The sequence below is a fragment of the Portunus trituberculatus genome, chromosome 44 (genome assembly GCF_017591435.1).
Source record: "Portunus trituberculatus isolate SZX2019 chromosome 44, ASM1759143v1, whole genome shotgun sequence".
Lineage (NCBI taxonomy): Eukaryota > Metazoa > Arthropoda > Malacostraca > Decapoda > Portunidae > Portunus > Portunus trituberculatus.
This window is the reverse complement of record NC_059298.1, coordinates 28,763,588-28,786,087: the sequence shown is the minus strand read 5'-3', so window position 1 is coordinate 28,786,087 and position 22,500 is coordinate 28,763,588. Positions and strand designations below refer to the sequence as shown.

Below are 22,500 nucleotides of genomic sequence, written 5' to 3'. Positions count from 1 at the left end.
TTTCATTCTGCGACTCATTTTTACCCTCAGTTGAAATGACTCGCCGCCCTTCCCGCCTAATTTTCTGTATAGCAATATTCTCCTTGAAAACTCTCTTTCCTTTTATTTTTCCTCCGTTTCTGGCCTTGACGTGGCTTTTCATATTCGTTTTCATTATATTTTTCTTTTATTCCATGTTCTTATTCTATCTGTGTGTAATTGTTTTGTCTCAGTATACATTTTCTATTTATTCATTTGGTGGTGTGTGTTGTTTTTTTTTTATTCATTTTAAGCGTCTTGTAATCGGAGGAGGAGAAGAAAAAAAATGAATGCATGTTTCTGGCCGGATGATGAGTTTTGGGCGAGTTTTCCGTCGCTTCCATTACGTTTTCTTTCTGAATTAACTCCTTTTACGTAGAAGCTCAAGATGAAAACGGGGAACTTGGAATATATAGCTGAGGCAAAGCACGGAGCCTTAATTTCCATAAACCCACCCATCCACCCAACTACCCACACTCACCACACACACACACACACACACACACAAGAAAGATCACAGAAGCAAGAGAGGCAAAGAAAACGAAAGCCGAGTGAGTTATGAGGAAAAATATTTTAGGAAAAGCAATTAACTACCCACAAAATTAAGAATAAATCTCCACAATCCTTTCCATCTCGCGGCAGAGGCGAGGCTGCCACCACTGCCCAGCTGATGCCTCACCCCTCTGGACCATTGCTCTTTTGTTGGCAGTCCTAGCCTTTTTTATTCTGTGTGTTTTTAAAGAGGGAAGGAGAGAAATAACCTGCGTTCTCTTATTTGTTTATGCTTTGGATTCACTCTCTCTCTCTCTCTCTCTCTCTCTCTCTCTCTCTCTCTCTCTCTCTCTCTCTCTCTCTCTCTCTCTCTCTCTCTCTCGTGTGTGTGTGTGTGTGTGTGTGTGTGTGTGTGTGTGTGTGTGTGTGTGTGTGTGTGTGTGTACAATCTTACTACGAGATTTTTATTTATCTAGTCGGGGTAAAACTACTACTGTTTAGATAATGACAATAGTAATGATGATAACAATAAGAAGGATGATAATGATAGTAATAGTAGTAGTAGTAGTAGTAGTAGTAGTAGTAGTAGTAGAATTATTATTAGTAGTAGTAGAATTAGTAGTAGTAGTAGTAGTAGTAGTAGTAGTAGTAGTAGTAGTAGTAGTAGTAGTAGTAGTAGTAGATTGTTTAGTAAGTAGACGGTAATTACACAGAAAATTTACAATGCATGACAAAAAGCGTTTAACGAAAATCAGATGAAAGTAGTTTGAAATCTTATTAACTATTAAAGGTTCGCACTGTGGTGGAAATAATGTTAAGTTGTTATTGGTGTGTGTGTGTGTGTGTGTGTGTGTGTGTGTGTGTGTGTGTGTGTGTGTGTGTGTGTGTGTGTGTGTGTGTGTGTGTGTGTGTGTGTGTGTGTGTGTGTGTGTGTGTGTGTGTGTGTGTGTGTGTGTGTGTGTGTGTGTGTGTGTGTGTATGTGTGTGTGTGTGTTGTGTGGGTGTGTGTTGCAATGCCTTTATTTCCTTTGTCACTCAGTATTCATTAATTTATTTATTCATGTTATTCATTCATTCATTCATTCGTTCATTTCCTCCTCGTCTTTGTGCCAGTCATTAAAAGATAAACGACTCCAAAAATAGACACGAATAACTTAAATAGAAAATAACATAATCTCAATCACTATTCATAATGTTTAGTTGGAATATCAGTTTGTATTCATTTATTCATTCATCTAATCAGCTTATTCATTCAATCAATTATTTTATGTCTATTTACGTGATTTGGAAACGAGCCAGTCTACCAAATACTAAAATAGATGAACAAGTTACAAGAGAAAACCACTCGTACACTCTTGACATCTAAGAACGTACATAAAGTTTAGAGAGGTCATGATATTTACGGAGTTACAAGTATCTCTCTCCATGGAACTCAAGTAGCATTGATAGGAAAGCAGAGTAAGGTGGAGTGCTCTTGAGTCTGTCAGTGAAAGAGATGAGAGATAGTTTATGTAGGTTTGGTAGTGAATTGTGAGAGTATAAGGGACGCTGCAAGGCTGTTATTATTAGCAGTAGAAGTTACAGTAGTAGTAATAGTGAAGTAGTAGTAGTAGTAGTAGTAGTAGTAGTAGTAGTAGTAGTAATAGTAGTACTAGTAGGTGGTGTCCTATTAGTAGTAGTAATAATAATAGTAGTGGTTGTTGCTGTTGTTGTAGTAATGAGAATTTCAGTAGTAGTAGTAGTAGTAGTAGTAGTAGTAGTAGTAGTAGTAGGTGTAGTAATGATAGTAGGTGTATTAGTCTTAATAGTAGTGGTACCAGTAGTAGTAATAGTAGTATCAGTATTATTAGTGTTAGTAGTTGTAACAGTAGTTGTAGTAGTAGTAGTAGTAGTAGTAGTAGTAGTAGAAACAGTAGTTGTTGCAGTAGTAGTAATAGTAATAACAGTAGAAGGAATTTATTCTTACTTCACCTGTAGCATCTGAAATTGACATAACTTGCTGATGTTGATGTGTTCACTTCAAAACATTATTCTAAAGTGGGTCTGGCAATTGTCATAAAGTTGTAGAGAAACTATTGTGTTATGCCTATTCATTTCTACATCTCTTCGTTTCTACATCTCGTTCTACATCTCCTCTTTCTGCTCCTTTCCGTCTTAAATATCTTTTTCTACATCTCTTCGTTCCCCTACCTACCTTTTCGTTTTGTACTTCTTCTTCCTTTACTTACTCGTCCTACTCATATTCATTTCTACATCTCTTCAATCCTACATCTCGTTTTATACTTCCTCGTCCTTCTGCTTTCCGGCTTACATTTCTTCCTCCTACATCTCTTTGTTTCTACATCTCTTCGTTCCTACACCGCTTCGTCCTGCTTATTTTCTCTCTGTGCCAACTTGTCTTACTTCCTTTTGTTTCGATACCTCTTCGTTTGTACATTACTTCATTCTAATATCTCTTCGTTCTTACGCTTCTTCGTCCTACACCTCGTCCTACATATATATATATATATATATATATATATATATATATATATATATATATATATATATATATATATATATATATATATATATATATATATATATATATATATATATATATATATATATATATATATATACATACATATATAGCGCCTCGTTCTACATACCTTCGCTTTTGCATCTCTCCCTTCCTACAGCGCTTTGTCTTGTACATTTCTCCCTGCATTACTCGTCCTATTCTTCTCTTAATACACCTGTACCTCTCGTGTCTTTACCTCCGATTCTTCTTTGCCCTCCTCCTCCTCCTCGTTTCTGCATTTCTTCGTTCCTACAGGTCATCTCCTGCACTTACTCGTCCTATTCCTTATCTCTTACACCTGTTCCTTTCTGTGTCTCTTCCACCTGCGTTTCTTCGTCTTCCTCTTCTTCGTCGTCACCATCTCTGTTCTCCTCACAGCCTCCCAGAGCATGATGGTCGTGTCTGAGGAATCCACTGCAGGGCTACAGCTTCCCAGAGGCTACCGAGCCATCCTCACCTCACCCAAGATCACGCCGCTCACAGGTCAGTACACACACACACACACACACACACACACACACACACACACACACACACACACACACACACACACACACACACACACTCACTCACTCTCTCTCTCTCTCTCTCTCTCTCTCTCTCTCTCTCTCTCTCTCTCTCTCTCTCTCTCTCTCTCTCTCTCTCTCTCTCTCTCTCTCTCTCTCTCTCTCTCTCTCTCTCTCTCTCTCTCTCTCTCTCTCTCTCTCTCTCTCTCTCTCTCTCTCTCTCTCTCTCTCTCTCTCTCTCTCTCTCTCTCTCTCTCTCTCTCTCTCTCTCTCTCTCTCTCTCCTCAAAACCCAATCAACTTTCACTCGCTCATTCAAATATTTCTTTTATTTTTCTCAATCCATTTGTTTCTAAAATGTCTCATACAGGCTCACTTTTACCTGCCTTATTTATCTCTTCCCCTTGATAAACAGTGAGTTGTTCTTTAAAGCCCTGTTCTATGTTAAGTCAACAATATTAGTGTTATCAATGCATAATATCTTAACACTCTTACTTTTCTTCCTCCTCTTTCTCTTTTTCAATCTCTTCTTTTTCCTTCATCATATTTCTGTTCTTCTATTTCTATTTCCTCCTCGTGCTTCTCTTTTCCCTTATTCTTCTCTTGTTTTCTTGATTATTCTGTTTTCCTTTTGCTTTTCTTCCCTTGCACAGACCTGGGCCACGGGGAGCCTGAGGACGTGTGTTTGAGCTTCGACTACCTCATGGACGGGCCTGATGCGTTCCTGCTATCGGCGTGGCTGGTGCAGGAGGGCGAGGGGCGCGGGGCCATGCCAAGCTTCACCCCTCTGGCTTTCCTCCACGGACCTCATGGTAACCGCTCCCTCACCGCTGCCGTCAACTTCACAGTTTCCAGCAGCGCCTCCTTCAGGGTATGTGTTGATTGATGCTTTTGTTACCTCACAAACACACGTACGCAAACACGAACACACGCACACAGACACGCACACGCTAAACCTTTTGGATATGTAAGGGGACTAGCAAATGAGTGGGTCTTTTTATATATTTCTGTTGCTCTTTGCCAATTTTCCCGTCTTACATTTAAAAAAAAAATAGAATCATACATCCGGAAACACACACACACACACACACACACACACACACACACACACACACACACACACACACACACACACACACACACACACACACACACACACACACACACACACACACACACACACACACACACACACACACACACACACACACACACACACACACACACACATTCGAGACATTTGTCCCTGTCTTTAGTTAACTCTTGCATAAAACACACACACACACACACACACACACACACACACACACACACACACACACACACACACACACACACACACACACACACACACACACACACACACACACACACATACTTTATGATTGAAAAAAAAACCTCACTCGACTACAAAATAAAAAAAGAATGTAAAAGAACGACAAAGAAAATAAAGGAAATGAAGTTAATAAGGTCCACGCCACTAATACTCAGTTAACAGGGCTTCAAGGAAAAAATATTGTGTATGGGTAAGGTGAGTAATGATTTGTGTTGGTAATTATGCCGAAGAGCACCTGGCTGGCTGTACTGGGTGTGTCAGGAACAGGTGTGTCGAAGTGTTACTAAGAATAATTGTCTGGTTTGGTGAGCGAGGCGCGGAGGAGGGTTTGGAAGAAGACCGTTGGGATATAGGGTGGCATGAGAAAGATGGGCTACTTCTTCTTCTTCTTGTTCTTCATGTTCTTGTTCTTGTTCTTGTTCTTCTTCTTCTTCTTCTTCTTCTTCTTCTTCTTGTTCTTCTTCTTCTTCTTCTTCTTCTTCTTCTTCTTCTTCTTCTTCTTCTTCTTCTTCTTCTTCTTCTTCTTCTTCTTCTTCTTCTTCTTCTTCTTCTTCTTCTTCTTCTTCTTCTTCTTCTTCTTCTTCTTTCCTCTTTTCTGAAATGTTTCTTTCTACTTCTTCTCCTTCTTCATAAAAAGATAGTTGTGTACTTTTTTCCTCTTCCTCTTTTTAGTAGTAGTAGTAGTAGTAGTAGTAGCAGTAGTGGTAGTAGCTGTAATAGTAGTAGTCATTAATCTCTGTCTCCTTTGTGTCATCACCCTATGTCTTTCATTTTCAATTAGTGCAATTTATCAAAGAGAGCTTCGTATGAGCTGTTTGTTTTTCCCCCTCCTCCTCCTCTTCTTCCTGGTCAGTGTGGCGGTAAAAGGGCGTGGATCAACCCTAAGGAGTACGAAGAAGAGCCGCCACTTATGTTACTTTGAGCCTCGACAAACTTTGTTCATGAGTGGCAGCTTAAGGGATAACTGCCGTCATCCCGAGAGAGCCGCGGCCTACTACGCACCGCTGACCACAAGGGAAGGAGGTCAGGGATTATTAGGCAGCCCACAGTAAGAGAGGAAAGACTACCCGGAAAACTGAATAGGTAGTCAAGAACTGGAAAGGAAAGAAGAAAGGAAGGAGGTTAGATTATTAAAGAGGCAACAGGATGAGAGGAGCGACTTCTTGGAACATCAAAAGTATGACTAAAATCTGGAAAAAAGGGAAAAAGATTATTAGGCAGAGAAAAGAAAAGCAACCAGAGATATTGAACTTATAACCGAGAACTGGAAAATTGGACGTCAGATTTTTAAACAGTATCCCCTTTAGCCCATAAATTCCCTTGAAAAGCCCACATGGTATAAAAAAAAAAAGAAGACACACCCACATACCCAAGTGCTAAAAATGGACAGGGTATAATAGTTAAGAGGAAGGAAAGATACTTTGGCAACCTAAACACGATGTCAAGAACTAGAAATGAGAGAAGCGTGTGATTACTATACAGATCACAGGGAGAAAGGAAAGATTAGCTGAAACTCTGAGCCCATTCTCAATACCTGTGAAAATCAGTAGTAACGAGTGAGACCAAGAAGTGTCTTGCATCTGATTACGGATAGGCCGCCATGGTACAGTGGAATCATGCGTGCTTTGGGGTCTGAGGGGTCTCCAAGCGCACGAGTTCGAATCCTGTCCACGGTCCGAGTGTAGGTCGGGCTTCCTCATTCGGGGCAACAGTTTCCTAGTGGGTGGGCTTTGAAATAGGAGGTACCCTAAATAGTATCTCCTTTAGCCCATAAATTCCCGTGAAAAGCCCACATGGTATAAAAAAAATTAAAAGTAAGACAACGTTACCAGAGTGTCGCCTTGAATCACTCTTGGGCACTGAAGAGCAGGAGTGTTCAAAAACGTGTCTCAGCCCCAGGAGGAACGCTCAAGCCTCAAAGATTCCCAGCAGGATAAAAGTTTTCCTTAGTTCTCGAGTTTATCAGCTCCGTGCCCAGCGTTTAACTTTCTTCGTCGTGACTATTACTGGGCCAAGCCGCGTCCTTCCCGTGAGTCATCTGGTAAGCACTGGTGAACTTGTGGGAAAATACATTCATGATACATCGGGGAAAAACCCATTAGCCGTCCTTGAGTTCCACCATAATTGTACTATTATGATTCACCCTTTGACTGCTAATACAAAGTTATTTTTTTAAGCAACATTAGGGAATTCTACTCATAAAAAATCGAGCTGGAACAATTTTGATAGAATTTAAGATATACTTTAAATCATGAGAGTAGTCTTTAGAAACCTTCACCAAAATTTATATAAAACTATGAAATTATAGCAGAGAAAGAGCTGAAAACCACATAAACTACCACTCTTACATGACTAAACCCTCTTACAATAAAGACAACTGGAAAAAGCTAAAGAAAACTCATCGAAACTGCTGGCGATATGGACATCTATTGTTATTAGTATAAGCAATATCAATTAGAGTAAATATGCTCATATATATTAATGATTACCAGCAAGTCACCTGAGAGCCGTTTGAAATTACATACTATAGGTGGGTTTTTTTACGTGTGTGTGTGTGTGTGTGTGTGTGTGTGTGTGTGTGTGTGTGTGTGTGTGTGTGTGTGTTAAGGGAGTGGGTGTCCAATGTGTGACGTCAGACTATATCACCTGACCTTTGTAATGGGAGACGTTGTGCTGGAAAAAAAAACAATGTGTGTGATAATGATGTCATCTCTTGATTGGGTCAGTGGGTTTAGTGTGCGGGCATAGCATTGAGGGCACTTCTGTTACTGTTACCAATACTGAAATTTCTATTACTGCTGCTACTACTACTACTACTACTACTACTACTACTACTACTACTACTATTATTGTTATTACCACTACTACTACTACTATTACTACTACCACTAATACCACTATTACTATTACTACTTCCCTCTCAACTTGCTGAAAGAAATGAATGTCTAAGGAAAACCAGGTAAGAGATATGAGTAACACAAAATCCAATATCACAACGCTTCAAAAAAGAAAAAAACTCCTCTTAGAACTCAATAATATTATGTGCTGTCTTATCAAGAATAGCAGTAACTCCAATAGGCATCCATTTTATATATAGTTTTACACAGTTGTTCAGATCCACTAACACTACATAGGAACAAATGTTTATACAAAAAGAAAACTAATAATTTACGACTGGAGGAAACAATGGGCTGCTTTACTTCGAACGTATTATGAACTGCACTTACGCGTGGTAGAATCTCATGAAATCTGCATGCAAATTGTCACGTCATAACCATTTCCATCTAATGTATAAGATGAAATCCATATCGGTGCTGCTACTATTCATCACGCTGACAGTTAGATTACATACAATTGAGAATTCTAGTTTGTGTGTGTGTGTGTGTGTGTGTGTGTGTGTGTGTGTGTGTGTGTGTGTGTGTGTGTGTGTGTGTGTGTGTGTGTGTGTGTGTGTGTGTGTGTGTGTGTGTGTGTGTGTGTTTCTTTGTATGACTAAAAACTGGAAAAAAGGGAAGAGATTTTTAGATAGTCCACAGAGAGAAGAAAACAACCAGAGATATTGAACTTATAACCAAGAAGTGGAAAATTGGAAGTCTGTGTGTGTATGTGTGTGTGTGTGTGTGTGTGTGTGTGTGTGTGTGTGTGTGTGTGTGTGTGTGTGTGTGTGTGTGTGTGTGTGTGTGTGTGTGTGTGTGTGTGTGTGTTTTGTCTACATTTTGCATTCACTACGAGATGAAGATGAGGATGTATGAAGTGGCTGGACGTAACTGAAGGCAGAGAAAACAGGAAAGGTGATGGAAGATAGATGGTGGAAGTTGAGAAGAGCAGGTTGTTTAATGAAGAATGAAAAGTATTAGAGGGAGACAAAATAATGAATAAAGGTCAGGGAAATGTGAAAATGAAAGTAACACAGTGGAGAGAGAGAGAGAGAGAGAGAGAGAGAGAGAGAGAGAGAGAGACACTAGGACGTGACTTATACAAACAAGGCAATCCACAAGAAAAGAATGAACCTCAGTGAAAAAAAAATCATGTAAAACAATTACAACAAAAAGCTTAAAAGAAATTGAAGAGAACGAACAATCTGGACAATCTCTGCACAAAACTAAAAAAAGATAAATAAAAAAAGACATAAAACAATAGAAAAGCGAATGAAATGATTCAAACACAGGAATAAAAGTTACCGTTTCACCACATCCCTATCCCTCGGAGCGGCGCGGACACACACACACACACACAACCATACTCCTACCCTAAACTACAACTACAAACATATCGTGGAAAAAAAAACACACTCTAGTCGTCCTTAAGCTCCACCATAATTGTACTGTTATGATTCACCCTTTGACTGCTAATGCAAGGTTATTTTTTTAGCAACACTAGGGAATTCTACTCACAAAAATGGAGCTACAACAATTTTGGTGGAATTTAGAAGATACCTTTAAAATGGTCCTTCCCTCCCAGGCTTCACCCGCCGACAGATAGATAGAAACCGGAGCCAAACATTTCATCCGTCGATCAGTTTGTCTCTATGTGGTGTATGGATGTCTATATTCCTTTCTTTCTAGGATTCTCTCTCTCTCTCTCTCTCTCTCTCTCTCTCTCTCTCTCTCTCTCTCTCTCTCTCTCTCTCTCTCTCTCTCTCTCTCTCTCTCTCTCTCTCTCTCTCTCTCTCTCTTTCTCTCTCTTCTCCACACACACACACACACACACACACACACACACACACACACACACACACACACACACACACACACACACACACACACACACACACACACACACACACACACACACACACACACACACACACACACACAGAGAGAGAGAGAGAGAGAGAGAGAGAGAGAGAGAGAGAGAAAGATAGGTATGTAACATCTATAATACCCATAGGAATCTTAAACACCGTGATGAACTTTAAAGCGATGTATAGCAATCACATTACGAGTCTTAATACTGACACACACAAATCAACAGAAAGCTGGGAATTCAATCACTGCAAGAAAAAAAATGAGATAAAAAAAAGGCAGAGAAAGAAATGATAAGGTAAAAGAAAATAATCTATGCAATGTAACAACTCGAAATGCTTGATTGAAAAATAATATATATAAAAAAACAACATACCATATAGACTATCTAGCGTTCTAGCCAGTGCCACCCACACCTGCAATCAGCGAACTCGTCTCTTCATCAGGTGATTTAAAGCTTGTTAGTATCACCCACTGGGGCAGCAATACCAGGAAAAATGTCAACCGGAATGTGTTAAAACAAAGATACGGCCTGGAATCACCCCTCGATACTTCCCCACGATACCAGTTGTTCAATTTTGAAAAGTGATGATTGCAGGGGGAAAGGTCTGGCGGTCGTGAATATTCATTAACGTGTGTTGTTAATTAAGGGTAAATGAAGGTGGTTTCAGGCTTTTTTGTGTGATTTCTTTGTGTTCTGATTCTCTCTCTCTCTCTCTCTCTCTCTCTCTCTCTCTCTCTCTCTCTCTCTCTCTCTCTCTCTCTCTCTCTCTCTCTCTCTCTCTCTCTCTCTCTCTCTCTCTCTCTCTCTCTCTCTCTCTCTCTCTCTCTCTCTCTCTCTCTCTCTCTCTCTCTCTCTCTCTCTCTCTCTCTCTCTCTCTCTCTCTCTCTCTCTCTCTCTCTCTCTCTCTCTCTCTCTCTCTCTCTCTCTCTCTCTCTCTCTCTCTCTCTCTCTCTCTCTCTCTCTCTCTCTCTCTCTCTCTCTCTCTCTCTCTCTCTCTCTCTCTCTCTCTCTCTCTCTCTCTCTCTCTCTCTCTCTCTCTCTCTCTCTCTCTCTCTCTCTCTCTCTCTCTCTCTCTCTCTCTCTCTCTCTCTCTCATCTTTTTATATGTAATGGTCAGTGTATAGAAAATTATAGTAATGATAGATAGTGATAAGAATAACAATAATAATAATAATAATAATAATAATAATAATAATAATAATCATTATTGATTATAATAATAATAATAATAATAATAATAATAATAAGAAGAAGAAGAAAAGAAGAAAAGTAATAAAGATAATGGTAATAATGATAATAATTACCTGCATGCGGCTTAACAGGGCCGGTATTCATGTGTCGGGAGGCTGTAGGCCTGACGGATCGCCCGCCACCTTCACCACCACCACTGTTTTGTTTTACGTTTTCTTTTTCATCTTTACTTCTCCCCCTTACCATTCCCCCTCTACCCACCCACCACCACCACCCTACCCCGCCATCACCTCACCACTCCACACCGCCTGGCCTTGAGTTAAGCCTGATTCACCTCTGCTGTAGGGAGAATGTTGCACCTCCACTAGTACTGAATGTACCCATAGTCAGCTTGTGACAGGCAGGCATCACGGCAGCTTGGAGCTGAGTGAGGCTGCTTGCTGCGAGGCGACGCTCAGCCAATCAGAAGAATATTTGCATAATTTGTGTTATTACATCTTTTATACCGAAGGTGTCCATGTTCCGACACCCTGTTTAAGATAAGCAAGGAACAGAACCATGGCTTCCCATACATCACGAGTGATGGATGAGGAGGAAGACACCCGAGGCGGCGGCGGCTGCTTCGGGTGGCTCCGCAAACTGTTCCGGCGAAACAAGCACAAGCGCCGCGCCAAGCACAAGGAGGCCGAGCCCTCCTTGACGCCCGACAGCGACGACGTTCCCTCCATTTATCTCCAAAACAATCGTGTCACTGAGATAAGTGAAGGGAACGATCCCGATGTGGGGGAGGAGCGGCAGAAGGACGAGGAGAAGCAGCCCAAGGTCGCCGTGACCTGGGCTGAGGAAGTCGACGAGGCGGAAGAGAAAGGACTGGACGTGTTCGCGCCCGAGATTAGTTGCCTCCCCCACACTGCGTCCGTCCACTGCGAGACAAGCGCCTCACCAGAAAATGAGGCTGCAGCGGCACCGACCAAGAGCAAGAAACGAAGGGCACGCCGCCGAGCCCTCCACGCAGCGTTGAAAGCCTCGGCAGAAAACGAGGCTGCCGCCAAGTCCGAATCTCGCGCCTCAGCAGAAAATGAGGCAGCGTCGACAACGAACAACGAGGAAACTGCGGCACGCGACACGTGGGTGTCTGGGAGCGACGAACCTCCCTTCGTGACGAGCGCTACGAGGCGGCGCAGGGCCCGCCGCAGGGCCGCGAGGATTAGGAGCGAGGCACGGCTCGCCGCGACAACCGACCATTCGAGCGTTTGGCCCTCACCCTCCGTCCGGGTGTATGGGAGCGAGGGGCGCCCCTTCGTCACCACGTGGGAGGAGGCTGCGTACGGCGCCTTCCACGCGCAGCGGCACGGCTAGGGATCGAACTCAGCGTTTGCGTAACACTGCCGTGCGTAAATCCGAAGACTCGTTCACTCCGCGACACAGCGTTAACGTTAACAGCGTCTTGAATCCTTCGCCGCGTCACAACCGATCCGTTTTCTTAGTTAACAGGACTTTACATGTTCATCATCTTTTAGTTTGTTTGTATCTTCCATTACTTTTCGTATTCATTTGTTACTCGTATATTTGTTTTAACTTATCTTGTCTGTGTATAACATATTAGTGAAGTGTGGCAGAGAATTAGTGGGCTTGATTGGTGTTTTATTGTAATGCTACTATTTTGTTGTCTTAAAAGTTTCTGTATGTAAGTATGAATATATGTGTATATATGTATGTATGTGTATGTATGTATGTTGAGTGAGAATGGCTAGTATTGTGTTTTTTTACATAAGTAGTGTTAAAAAGTCAGATAAGGTTATGCTAGAGTGGCTAACATTTTTTTTTTTTCAAGAATTCTCTTACAATTACTTGTTTTCTCAAATTCGTGCTGTGTAGTGTTTGTGTCAATGCTGAAGTCTTTTTAATGTATTACTGAATTTTGTGCTCCTATGAATCCTATCAGAGGTCGCTCTGTGTTTTCCTTTGTGCAGTCACTGTGAGTTAGTATGATAGCGTTATTCATTTGTATTATATGACAGAATTACTCTCAATTAGTAAGTAATAGTTTTAGAGTTGGTGATGGAGAATTACGTATATGTAGACAGCTTGTGAAATATATATATTATCAGATGAAGAAGCCTGTGCATGGCTAAATACACTCTTCATATTAGGTCTCTGATAATTTATTTTCCCTATAGTGTGTCTGGCGTTCAAGTGTCCAATTATGTAAACTGGTGCGCTCTGTGTGGCCAGACTGTAGAGCAATGTAGATGTGGTCTTCGAAGAGGAAAGGAAGAAATAGTAATGTTTCTTGGACCCGTGTTTGTTGTGACTGTTGTCTGTATTAAAGTTGTCTGTAATGGGGTGACTTATTGTTAGAATTGCTGAACTGTTGTGCTTGTATATCCTTGATTTTTTGTTGGTTCCTTGTCTCTTCTTTATGTGCTATTGAGAAAAACATGAGATTCGTATTATGGGTGTCTATTAACAAGTGAGAATCTGTTTCTTTTACGGGTATAGTCGTTGTGAGGTATGATTTTCATTTTATCCATGTCGAATGTAAATATCATAATTAATTAAATTACTTTCTAATGAGGAATAAATGAGTCGAGTGTACGATGTTATGCCGACCGTCCACCTCGTCCTCGTCATTTCCTTCCTGTGACGTCTGCTTTACTTATATCTACAGTACTTTACTAATAACTACCTGGCCATCTCTACTTTACACTACTACTATGCCTATGTTAGTCTTTCCGTGACTCTCTGGACCTTTACTTTACCTGGGCATCTGCACTTACTCTACTACTGTACTTACTCTACTACTTCTACATGGGCATCTCTATACTTTACTCTACTATTATTCTGCCTCTGTTAGTCTTTCCATGACTCTCTGCACCTTTTCTATTTTTTGTTCTAATATATTCTTGTTCGATTTGAATGTATCCTGTAGAAGGTATTTCCATATTTTTTTAAAGGGAAGGGTTCTCTCTGCCTGCATTTGACCCGTTTGTCACTTTTCTTTGCAGTATTGGTCATCATCGGTAGTGCCTTAACATCTTTCAAGAACAATTTCATAACAGAGCAATTGTACATATCATGGTTGTCTTACCTTCATTTTGTTCTACCTTTTTAAATATCTGTATTTTGGATTTTTCTTTACTCTTTATTTTCTGTCGCCTTTCGCTCTACATTTCATATTTAACTGTAACTCCAGGGTGTGTGTGTGTGTGTGAGAGAGAGAGAGAGAGAGAGAGAGAGAGAGAGAGAGAGAGAGAGAGAGAGAGAGAGAGAGAGAGAGAGAGAGAGAGAGAGAGAGAGAGAGAGAGAGAGAGAGAGAGAGAGAGAGAGAGAGAGAGAGAGAGAGAGAGAGAGAGAGAGAGAGAGAGAGAGAGAGAGAGAGAGAGAGAGAGAGAGAGAGAGAGAGAGAGAGAGAGAGAGAGAGAGAGAGAGAGAGAGAGAGAGAGAGAGAGAGAGAGAGAGAGAGAGAGAGAGAGAGAGAGAGAGAGAGAGAGAGAGAGAGAGAGAGAGAGAGATGAAAATAGTAGTTTAAAAAGTAACAGAAATAGTTACACATCAGTAAAAAAATATATTTAAAAAAATACGGCTGAATTTCAATTATTTTTAGTTAAGGGAGAAAAGTCTACGGTTAAAGAGTTGCATATTTCGTTAATTCTGTGGCCAAAAAATTCCTCCTTTTCTGAGAGTTGTAATGTTTCTGTTGCTTATAATGATGTTTGCGATTTACAAGGATAAGTAAAGGGAACCAAAGAGTTTATGAGAGTTTTTAGGATTCAAGAGGGTTTTCAATAGTTATTAAGTTTTTTTTTTTTTTTTTTTTTTTAATCACATGAATAGTTCTTTTATTTGAAAGGTACATTAGTCTGTTTGCGTTACTCATCAGAATGCATGGGCGCGTACAAAGGTGTATTAAGGCTTTACAAAGGTGCTTCCAGAGTTTACAAGGTTTTAAGGGGTTCATATGTTTGTGTTAATGATTTTCAAGAGATAAATACATGTTTGCATAAAAGGATATTAATAAAAAGACATCATTGTTTTATTATATCAATAACAATAATTATTATTATCATTAATATTATTAATTTCGTCATCTTTCTTATTATTGTTATTATTATTATTATTATTATTATTATTATTAATATTATTATTATTATTATTATTATTATCTACTACTACTACAACAACTACTACTACTACTACTACTACTGCTTCTACTACTACTACTAATAATAATAATAATGATAATAATAATAAAAATAATATAATAATAATAATGATAATAATAATAATAATGATAATAATAATAATAATAATAATAATAATAATAATAATAATAATAATAATAATAATAATAATAATAATAATAATGATAATAAAATTGCCAATACTTATAACTATGCATACACACACACATACACGTACACACCGCGTAGTGTAGTGGTTAGCACGCTCGACTCACAATCGAGTGGGCCCGGGTTCGAGTCCCGGAGGCGGTGAGGCAAATGGGCAAGACTCTTAATGTATAGCCCCTGTTCACCTAACAGTAAATAGGTACGGGATGTAACTCGAAGGGTTGTGGCCTCGCCTTCCCGGTGTGTGGAGTGTGTTGATGTGGTATCAGTCCTACCCGAAGATCGGTCTATGAGCTCCGAACTCGCTCCGTAATGGGAAAGACTGGTTTCGGACCAGCAGACGACCGTTGTAAATTACACACACACACACACACACACACACACACACACACACACACACACACACACAGATCTCAACAAAATAATTACATCATTATCATAAAAAGGCTAACAAATAGTGATGTCTTTATTTAACCTGTGTTTGGTATTTTTTCATTTCTTTATTGGTCTACTTATTAACTTTTCATATCCTATTTACTCTTCAGTACGTGGATGTTAAATCGGCTACTTACGGTCCCTTTCAGTCAGGGTGGCAGCACAGACCGGCAGGAAATAGCAGCAATGGGCGAAGTGGAGCTAGTGATTTGTAGCTACGAAATATGTCAAAGGGCAAATGATGCACTTTCCTGGAAAATACATTAAGCATTCTTTTTTTCTTCTTTTATACCATGTGGGATTTTCTCGGGACTTTATAGGCTAAAGGGCATAATTTTTGGGGTACCTCCTATCTCAAAGCCCACCGCTAGGAAACCGTTGTCCCGAGTAACCGTGGAAACATTCTTATAACTTTTCATAATTTGGTCGTTTTTAATTAACTCTATTAATTTTCCCTTACTACACTCCTTTAGTTTCTTTAAGATTTATTTTCTTGTAACCATATTTGTTGCTCTGTGCTTCGATCATGCATGTTGTTTTTCCTTTATCATTCTGGAATAACTTTTACATTTTCACTCTCAAATGATGATTAAATGAGTCGAGTGTACAATGTTCTGCCCACCGTCCGTCTCGTCCTCATCATTTCCTTACTGTGACTTCTGCTTTACTTTTATATACTTTACTTTTTGTTTACGTTTTCTTGTAATCATTTATTTGCTTTCCGTATTATCATTTATACTTTATACGTTCTACTTCTGTGTGTGTGTGTGTGTGTGTGTGTGTGTGTGTGTGTGTGTGTGTGTGTGTGTGTGTGTGTGTGTGTTTCACTGTTTGTTTCACTGTTTGATCTGCTGCAGTCTCTGACGAGACAGCCAGACATTACCCTACGGAACGAGCTCTGAGCTCATTATTTCCGATCTTCGGATAGGCCTGAGACCAGGCACACACCACACACCGGTACAACAAGGTCACAATTCCTCGATTTACATCCCGTACCTACTCACTGCTAGGTGAACAGGAGCTACACGTGAAAGGAGACACACCCAAATATCTTCACCCGGCCGGAGAATCAAACCCCGGTCCTCTGGCTTCTGAAGCCAGCGCTTTAACCACTGAGCTACCAGGCGTGTGTGTTTGTGAGTGTGTGTGTGTGTGTGTGTGTGTGTGTGTGTGTGTGTGTGTGTGTGTGTGTGTGTGTGTGTGTGTGTGTGTGTGTGTGTGTGTGCGTGTGTGTGTGTTTCACTGTTTGATCTGTTGCAGTCTCTGACGAGACAGCCAGACGTTACCCTACGGAACGAGCTCAGAGCTCATTATTTCCGACCTTCGGATAGGCCTGAGACAATCTCTCTCTCTCTCTCTCTCTCTCTCTCTCTCTCTCTCTCTCTCTCTCTCTCTCTCTCTCTTTTTTTTTTTTTTTATTTATACCAATTTACATAGATATACAGAGTTTTGTACATTATACATTACATACTTAGTACAATATTAGGCTAAAGAAGTCACAGTTAATGCCTTCTATCCGAAAGCCTGCCTCTGTCCGTCTGTCCGTAGCAGCCACTCATTCACTGTACACTTGAACTGCTGCGTGGACCAGCAGCCCTCTACACTCGCTTGCACAGCAACAAAAGCGTTCCACAAGCCGATATACGTGTTGAGGAACTGCCTTTGTTGGTGCCACGTTCTGCACCTGGGCTGGAGCAGCTCCCCAGGGGCACGGATGACGGTTCTGGTGGCAATCTCGGCCTGTCGGGCAGGCTGCTGGAGTTCATGCAGGTGAGCCACCCTCTGCTGCTGCACCATGAACCGTCATGAACATGACGGTGAGGCCCGCCACGTCCCGCCGGTGTTGGAGGGTGTGCAGTGTAGGGTGGAAGCCGAGCTCACTCTCCCTGATGAGCCTCGCCGCTCGATCCTGGACCTTGTCCAGGAGAGCGAGATGTTTGCTGGCCGCGCCGCCCCAGGCAAGGCAGGCGTATTCCCAAGGAGGAGCGGACCTGCGACTTGTAGAGCAACTCCAGTCCTTTGGCGTCTAGAAGGTAGGAGATTCTCCTCAGGGATGCCAGCTTCCTGAGGCCTCTGGCTAGTCGCTCCAAGTGGGTCCTGAAAGTTAACTTACGGTCGTAAGTTAACCCCAGCACCTCTACCTCCTCCCGCGGCGTCAGTGTCTCCCCGTTGAAGGCGAGGCGCAGGGCTTCACTCGTCCTGGTGATGCTTAGCAGCTGGGTTTTGTGAGCAGCAAACTTAACTTGCCACTTCCTTCCCAGGCTGCGATGCGGCTCAAGGTGGCGTTGATGTCACAGGTGGCTGCAGCTTTCTCCTCCAGTCCGTAGCTGTGGGATAGTGTTATATCATCTGCAAACGCCTTCGCTGCAGGAACGAGGTGTAGCAGATCATTGATATACATTCCACAGCAAAGGGCCGAGGCAGCTCCCTTGAGGAACGCCTGCCCTTATGGGCTGTGGTTTTGATTCCCGCCCATTGATAATTACTTTGAGGTGCCTGTCTCTCAAGTAATTTTCTAGGAGCTGGAGGAGTGCTCCGTCCACGCCTACAGCGCGGAGCTTGGTGATGAGCGCTGCATGCCAAACTCTGTCAAACGCAGCTTCGATATCAAGAGCCACTACTGCTGTGGCCTTGCCTCGGTCCAGGGCCTCACTCCACTTCGTGGAGAGGAGCAGGTGCAGGTCTGCCGCCGACCTCCCTTGCCTGAACCCAAACTGCCTGTTGCTCAGCAGGTGGTGGTGCTCGAGATGCTGCGTCACTCGTGAGGCCACAATTGTTTCCAGCACTTTGCTCAGCACAGGCAGCAAGGACACGGGTCTGTAATTTTTTGCCTCTGCCTTGGAGTTCTTCTTGTGAAGAGGCACCACACTGCTTCCTTTCCACATTTCAGGCCATGTGGAGGTGGCGAGGCAGTGATTGAAGAGGGAAGTGAGTGGGCGCGCCAGCTCAGCAGCACACTGGCGTAGAACGCGCGGGCTGATGTCCTGAGGCCCCACAGCTTTGTTCTCGTCCAAATTTTCGAGAATCGCTCGCACTTCCACTTCACTTGTTATCACTTTCACTAGTGTCTCTTTCACTATTTGAGGCAGCAGCGGAGAGGGTCTTTCGGGGTCGGGGATGCACATCTTTTCAGCGAAGTGCTTGGCCAGGAGGTCTGCCTTGTCACTTGCACTGTGGGCGAAGCTGCCGTCTGCCTGGTGGAGTGCAGGGACGGAGGTGCCCCGCGACTCACCTTGCTTGTCTTTGACAAGGCTCCACCACTGCTTGCAGCCAACCTGGCCTCCCCTTAGTTTGTTTTTCAGGTTTGCCCTCCACTGCTCTATAGCCCATGCTTGCGTGGCATTCATATGCCTTGTTGCCGCTCGGTGCCTCAGTCTGTTTCTGGCCGTCGGATGCCTCTTGAGAGCACGCCAGGCTTTGTATTTGGCATCTGATGCGGCAACGCAAGCAGGACCAAACCAAGGCTGATCTGATGCCTTTGTTTTATGGACCGAGTGCGGCACCCAGCAGACCTGCATGTTGTGAAGCAGCTCGGTGAGTTGCCTCACCTGCTGGTTGGCGTCGCCACGCAGCACTCCTCCCCACTCTGTAGTCCTCAGTGCAGCACGAAAGGCATCCCAGTCGGCAGCCTCCCAGCTCCAGAGGGTTCGTTCGAAGCTCTCCTCACGTGGTGTCTTGAACTTTACTCCGGTGAATACAGCCACGTGGTCTGAGGTCCCTACAAAGTCGAGTGGGAAGCACTGTACTGTGTGGGAAGGAAGATCCGTCACCACCGGGTCCAGGGATGACCCAGATTTGTGCGTGGGGAAGGTGACGTAGTTGTGCATGTCATGCACAACCAGTAGTGAGTTAAAAGCGTCCCTGACTGTGTGCTGGTTTAGGTCGCCAATCACTATTACACTGTCACACTGACTGGCAGTCATCAAAGAGTCCAGGTTTAATGTTAGGTAGTCCAGCAACACTGTTCCCTGTGATGGAGGCCGATAGCAACCCACGCACAATAGGCCCTTCCCATTGCTGTCGATTATTTTCAATGTCAAGAGCTCAAGTTCCCCAGGTATGGGTGTGGGTGGCTCTACTACTTGAGCATTCACAGTCTCCTTAAAGCAGAATGCCACACCCCCGCCTTGTGTAGAACGGTCTTTTCTAATCCATGGTGAGTACCCTTTGATACGGGCATAATTGCTTGGCACCTTGGCATCTAAAAAAGTTTCGCACACAAACACTAAATCTATATTTTTCTTAATAATAACACTGTGAGTGAGCTCCCCAATGTTTGTGTGAAAGCCCCTCACATTGGCCGACACTATCTTTAGTTCACTGTTGGCCGGCTTGTAGCATCGCCGAGTAGTGGTGGGGCGCTGCTCCATACTGTACGCCATATGGGTAAGGGGCGAGGGACCAGGGGGGCCGAGAAGCTGGCGGTCCTGCAGGAGTCACCAGTGGGGGCGCGGCCAGCCTCTGGTGTGAAGCAGGCTGGTGAAGTTGCCAAGTAACGTTTCTCAGCGCGAGTAACGTCTCCTGGCCACTCTGTTTCACTGCCTGCACCAGCTCCTGTTGTCTCTCGTCGGCAGCCCTCACACGACAATCCAAAGCTGAGTGGAAGCGACCTTGGCAGTATTCACACACCTTTTTAGGACGCTGCTGCGGTGTGTAACGCGGACTACTGCTGTTCTGAGGTCGTCCTTGCTGTGGTAGTGGTAATGGTGTTGCTTCTGATTGTGAGTTCCCTCGTCTCACTGTTTTCTTTCTTCTGGGTGGTCGGTGTTGCCCTCCTGCCTGACCTCCTTCAGATCTGTTGCCGTTTGTTTGCGTTCGTCGCCTCGGCACCCCTGTTGATGTCTCAGGCTGAGATGATGGTGGGGGGGGAGCAAGTGACCGCCCTTCCTCTCTTTCCTCCGCTGATACGAGCGAGGGGTGAGGTGAAGGTGTGGGAGGGACTTGGGATGGCGCCTGACCTCTTTCCTCCGGTAGTTCAAGTGAAGGATGAGGTGTGGATGGAGAAGGAATACCTGTGGTGAGTACTCCTACTTGTCCCTGTTCCACCAAATTTACAGGTGCCGGGTTAGGTGTGGAAGGATGCTGGAGGTTGATTGATGTAGGGGATAGAGATGTACTTTCTTGCGTGTCCGCGGGGATAACGGATACAGCCTCATCAGGAAGTTTGTGAGGTCTTGCTGTACATGCCACTGACCTCTGGTGCAGGTCCTCGCTTGCATGAGTAGCTAAGAGGGTGTCCACTATGGATAATGCTTCCACTAGCACACATCTTTTCTCGGCCAGGCCTACAGTTACGGATCTGTAGCTCGTTAGCTGGCTCTTTGTCGTGGCTAACTCACTACGAAGCTTTCTTAATTGTTTTATCAGCTCCTCCTTCGGTAGGGTATCGAGGCCGTCCTCCTGCTGCTCCTCAACCAGATCCGTGGGCGGGATATAGGGAAGAGTCGAGGAAGAGGAATTTTCTTGTGAGTTATCCACAAAAAAAGTGACAGGGTCAGTAATCCCCGCCCGGGCGCGGAGCTGACCTGTGTCGCCGCACCTAAACTCAGCCGCGCCGGCCAGGCAGTGGACGTGGCAGAGATTAGTGCAGGGTTCTGTGGTGCACTGGTGGTCTGTTGTCGGTGACGCCTTTCGCCCACAGACTGCACACCAATGGTTTGGTCTGTATCCGCAGAGACCTTTGAGTCTTTCTATTCTGCGTTCATAACATTCCAACACCATATCTGTAAGTGTGTGGGATGCGGGCATCGGAGAGAGAGGTGGAACGTAGTACGTAGATTGCGTGGGGAAGGTTTGGCAGAGTGAATATCCTTTAATGAGCGTGGGTGCAGCTGGTCTTAATTCCCGAGGGATTTCCGCCCCAGTAGTAGGCAGGTGGGGTGAAGTCAGGTCAGGTCGACTGGCTTCCTACTGCACCGCTTGTCCTGCTGCACTTTTCACTATTCTGTAATTTCACTGCACTACACTGCACTTATGTCACTTCACTTCACTTCACTGCACTGCACTGTAAATCACTTTCCTTGTTTGCTGTACACTTCCTACGTTGCTTCAGGTGAGGCGGACACGAAGACACACTGTAGGAGCGACCAAGGACACGTCCTCTCCCCACGATGACCTCTCTCTCTCTCTCTCTATCTATCTCTCTCTCTCTCTCTCTCTCTCTCTCTCTCTCTCTCTCTCTCTCTCTCTCTCTCTCTTGTTGTCTCTACCAGTATTGAATGAGTCCATAGTCAGCTTGTGACAGGCAGGCATCACGGAAGCTTGAGCTGAGTGATGCGGCTGAGCCAATCACCTGCTTACTGCGAGGCGACGCTCAGCCAATCAGAAGAATACTTGCATAATTTGTGTTATTACATCTTTTGTATCGAAGGTGTCCATGTTCCAATACCCTGTTTAGGATAAACAAGGAACAGAGCCATGGTTCCCAAACATCACGAGTGATGGATGAGGAGGAAGACACCCGAGGCGGCGGCGGCTGCTTCGGGTGGCTCCGCAAACTGTTCCGGAGCAAGAAGCGCGACCGGCGCGCCAAGCGCAAGGAGGTCGATGCCTCCTTGACGCCCGTTAGCGACGACGTTCCTCCATTTATTTCCAAAACAATCGTGTCACTGAAATAAATGAAGGGAACGTCACCGACGACGAAAATGGCCCAGCGGAGGCCTGCAGCACCGCGACTGCTGCCGAGGATGTGGGGGAGGAGCGGCAGAAGGACGAGGAGAAGAAGCCCAAGGTCGCCGTGACCTGGGCAGAGGAAGTCGACGAAGCGGAGTTGAAAGGATTGGATGTGTTCGCGCCCGAGGTTAGTAGCCTCCCCTACAATGCGTCCGTCCTTTGCGAGACAAGCGCCTCATCAGAAAAT

At 43.7% G+C, this 22,500-nt stretch overlaps 1 protein-coding gene and 1 non-coding gene across 2 annotated transcripts in view; one reads left to right on the top strand and one right to left on the bottom strand.

Moving 5' to 3' along the window:
• Positions 1-22,500, top strand: part of LOC123518844 — a 200,089-nt gene that overhangs the window by 113,909 nt on the left and 63,680 nt on the right. Inside the window, 2 exon segments of the mRNA XM_045279883.1 lie at positions 3,452-3,556; positions 4,232-4,449. Coding sequence (XP_045135818.1) covers positions 3,452-3,556; positions 4,232-4,449 — 323 coding nt within the window.
• Trnal-cag lies at positions 16,695-16,768 on the bottom strand. Its single transcript has one exon. It is a non-coding gene; the product is annotated as a tRNA-Leu (tRNA).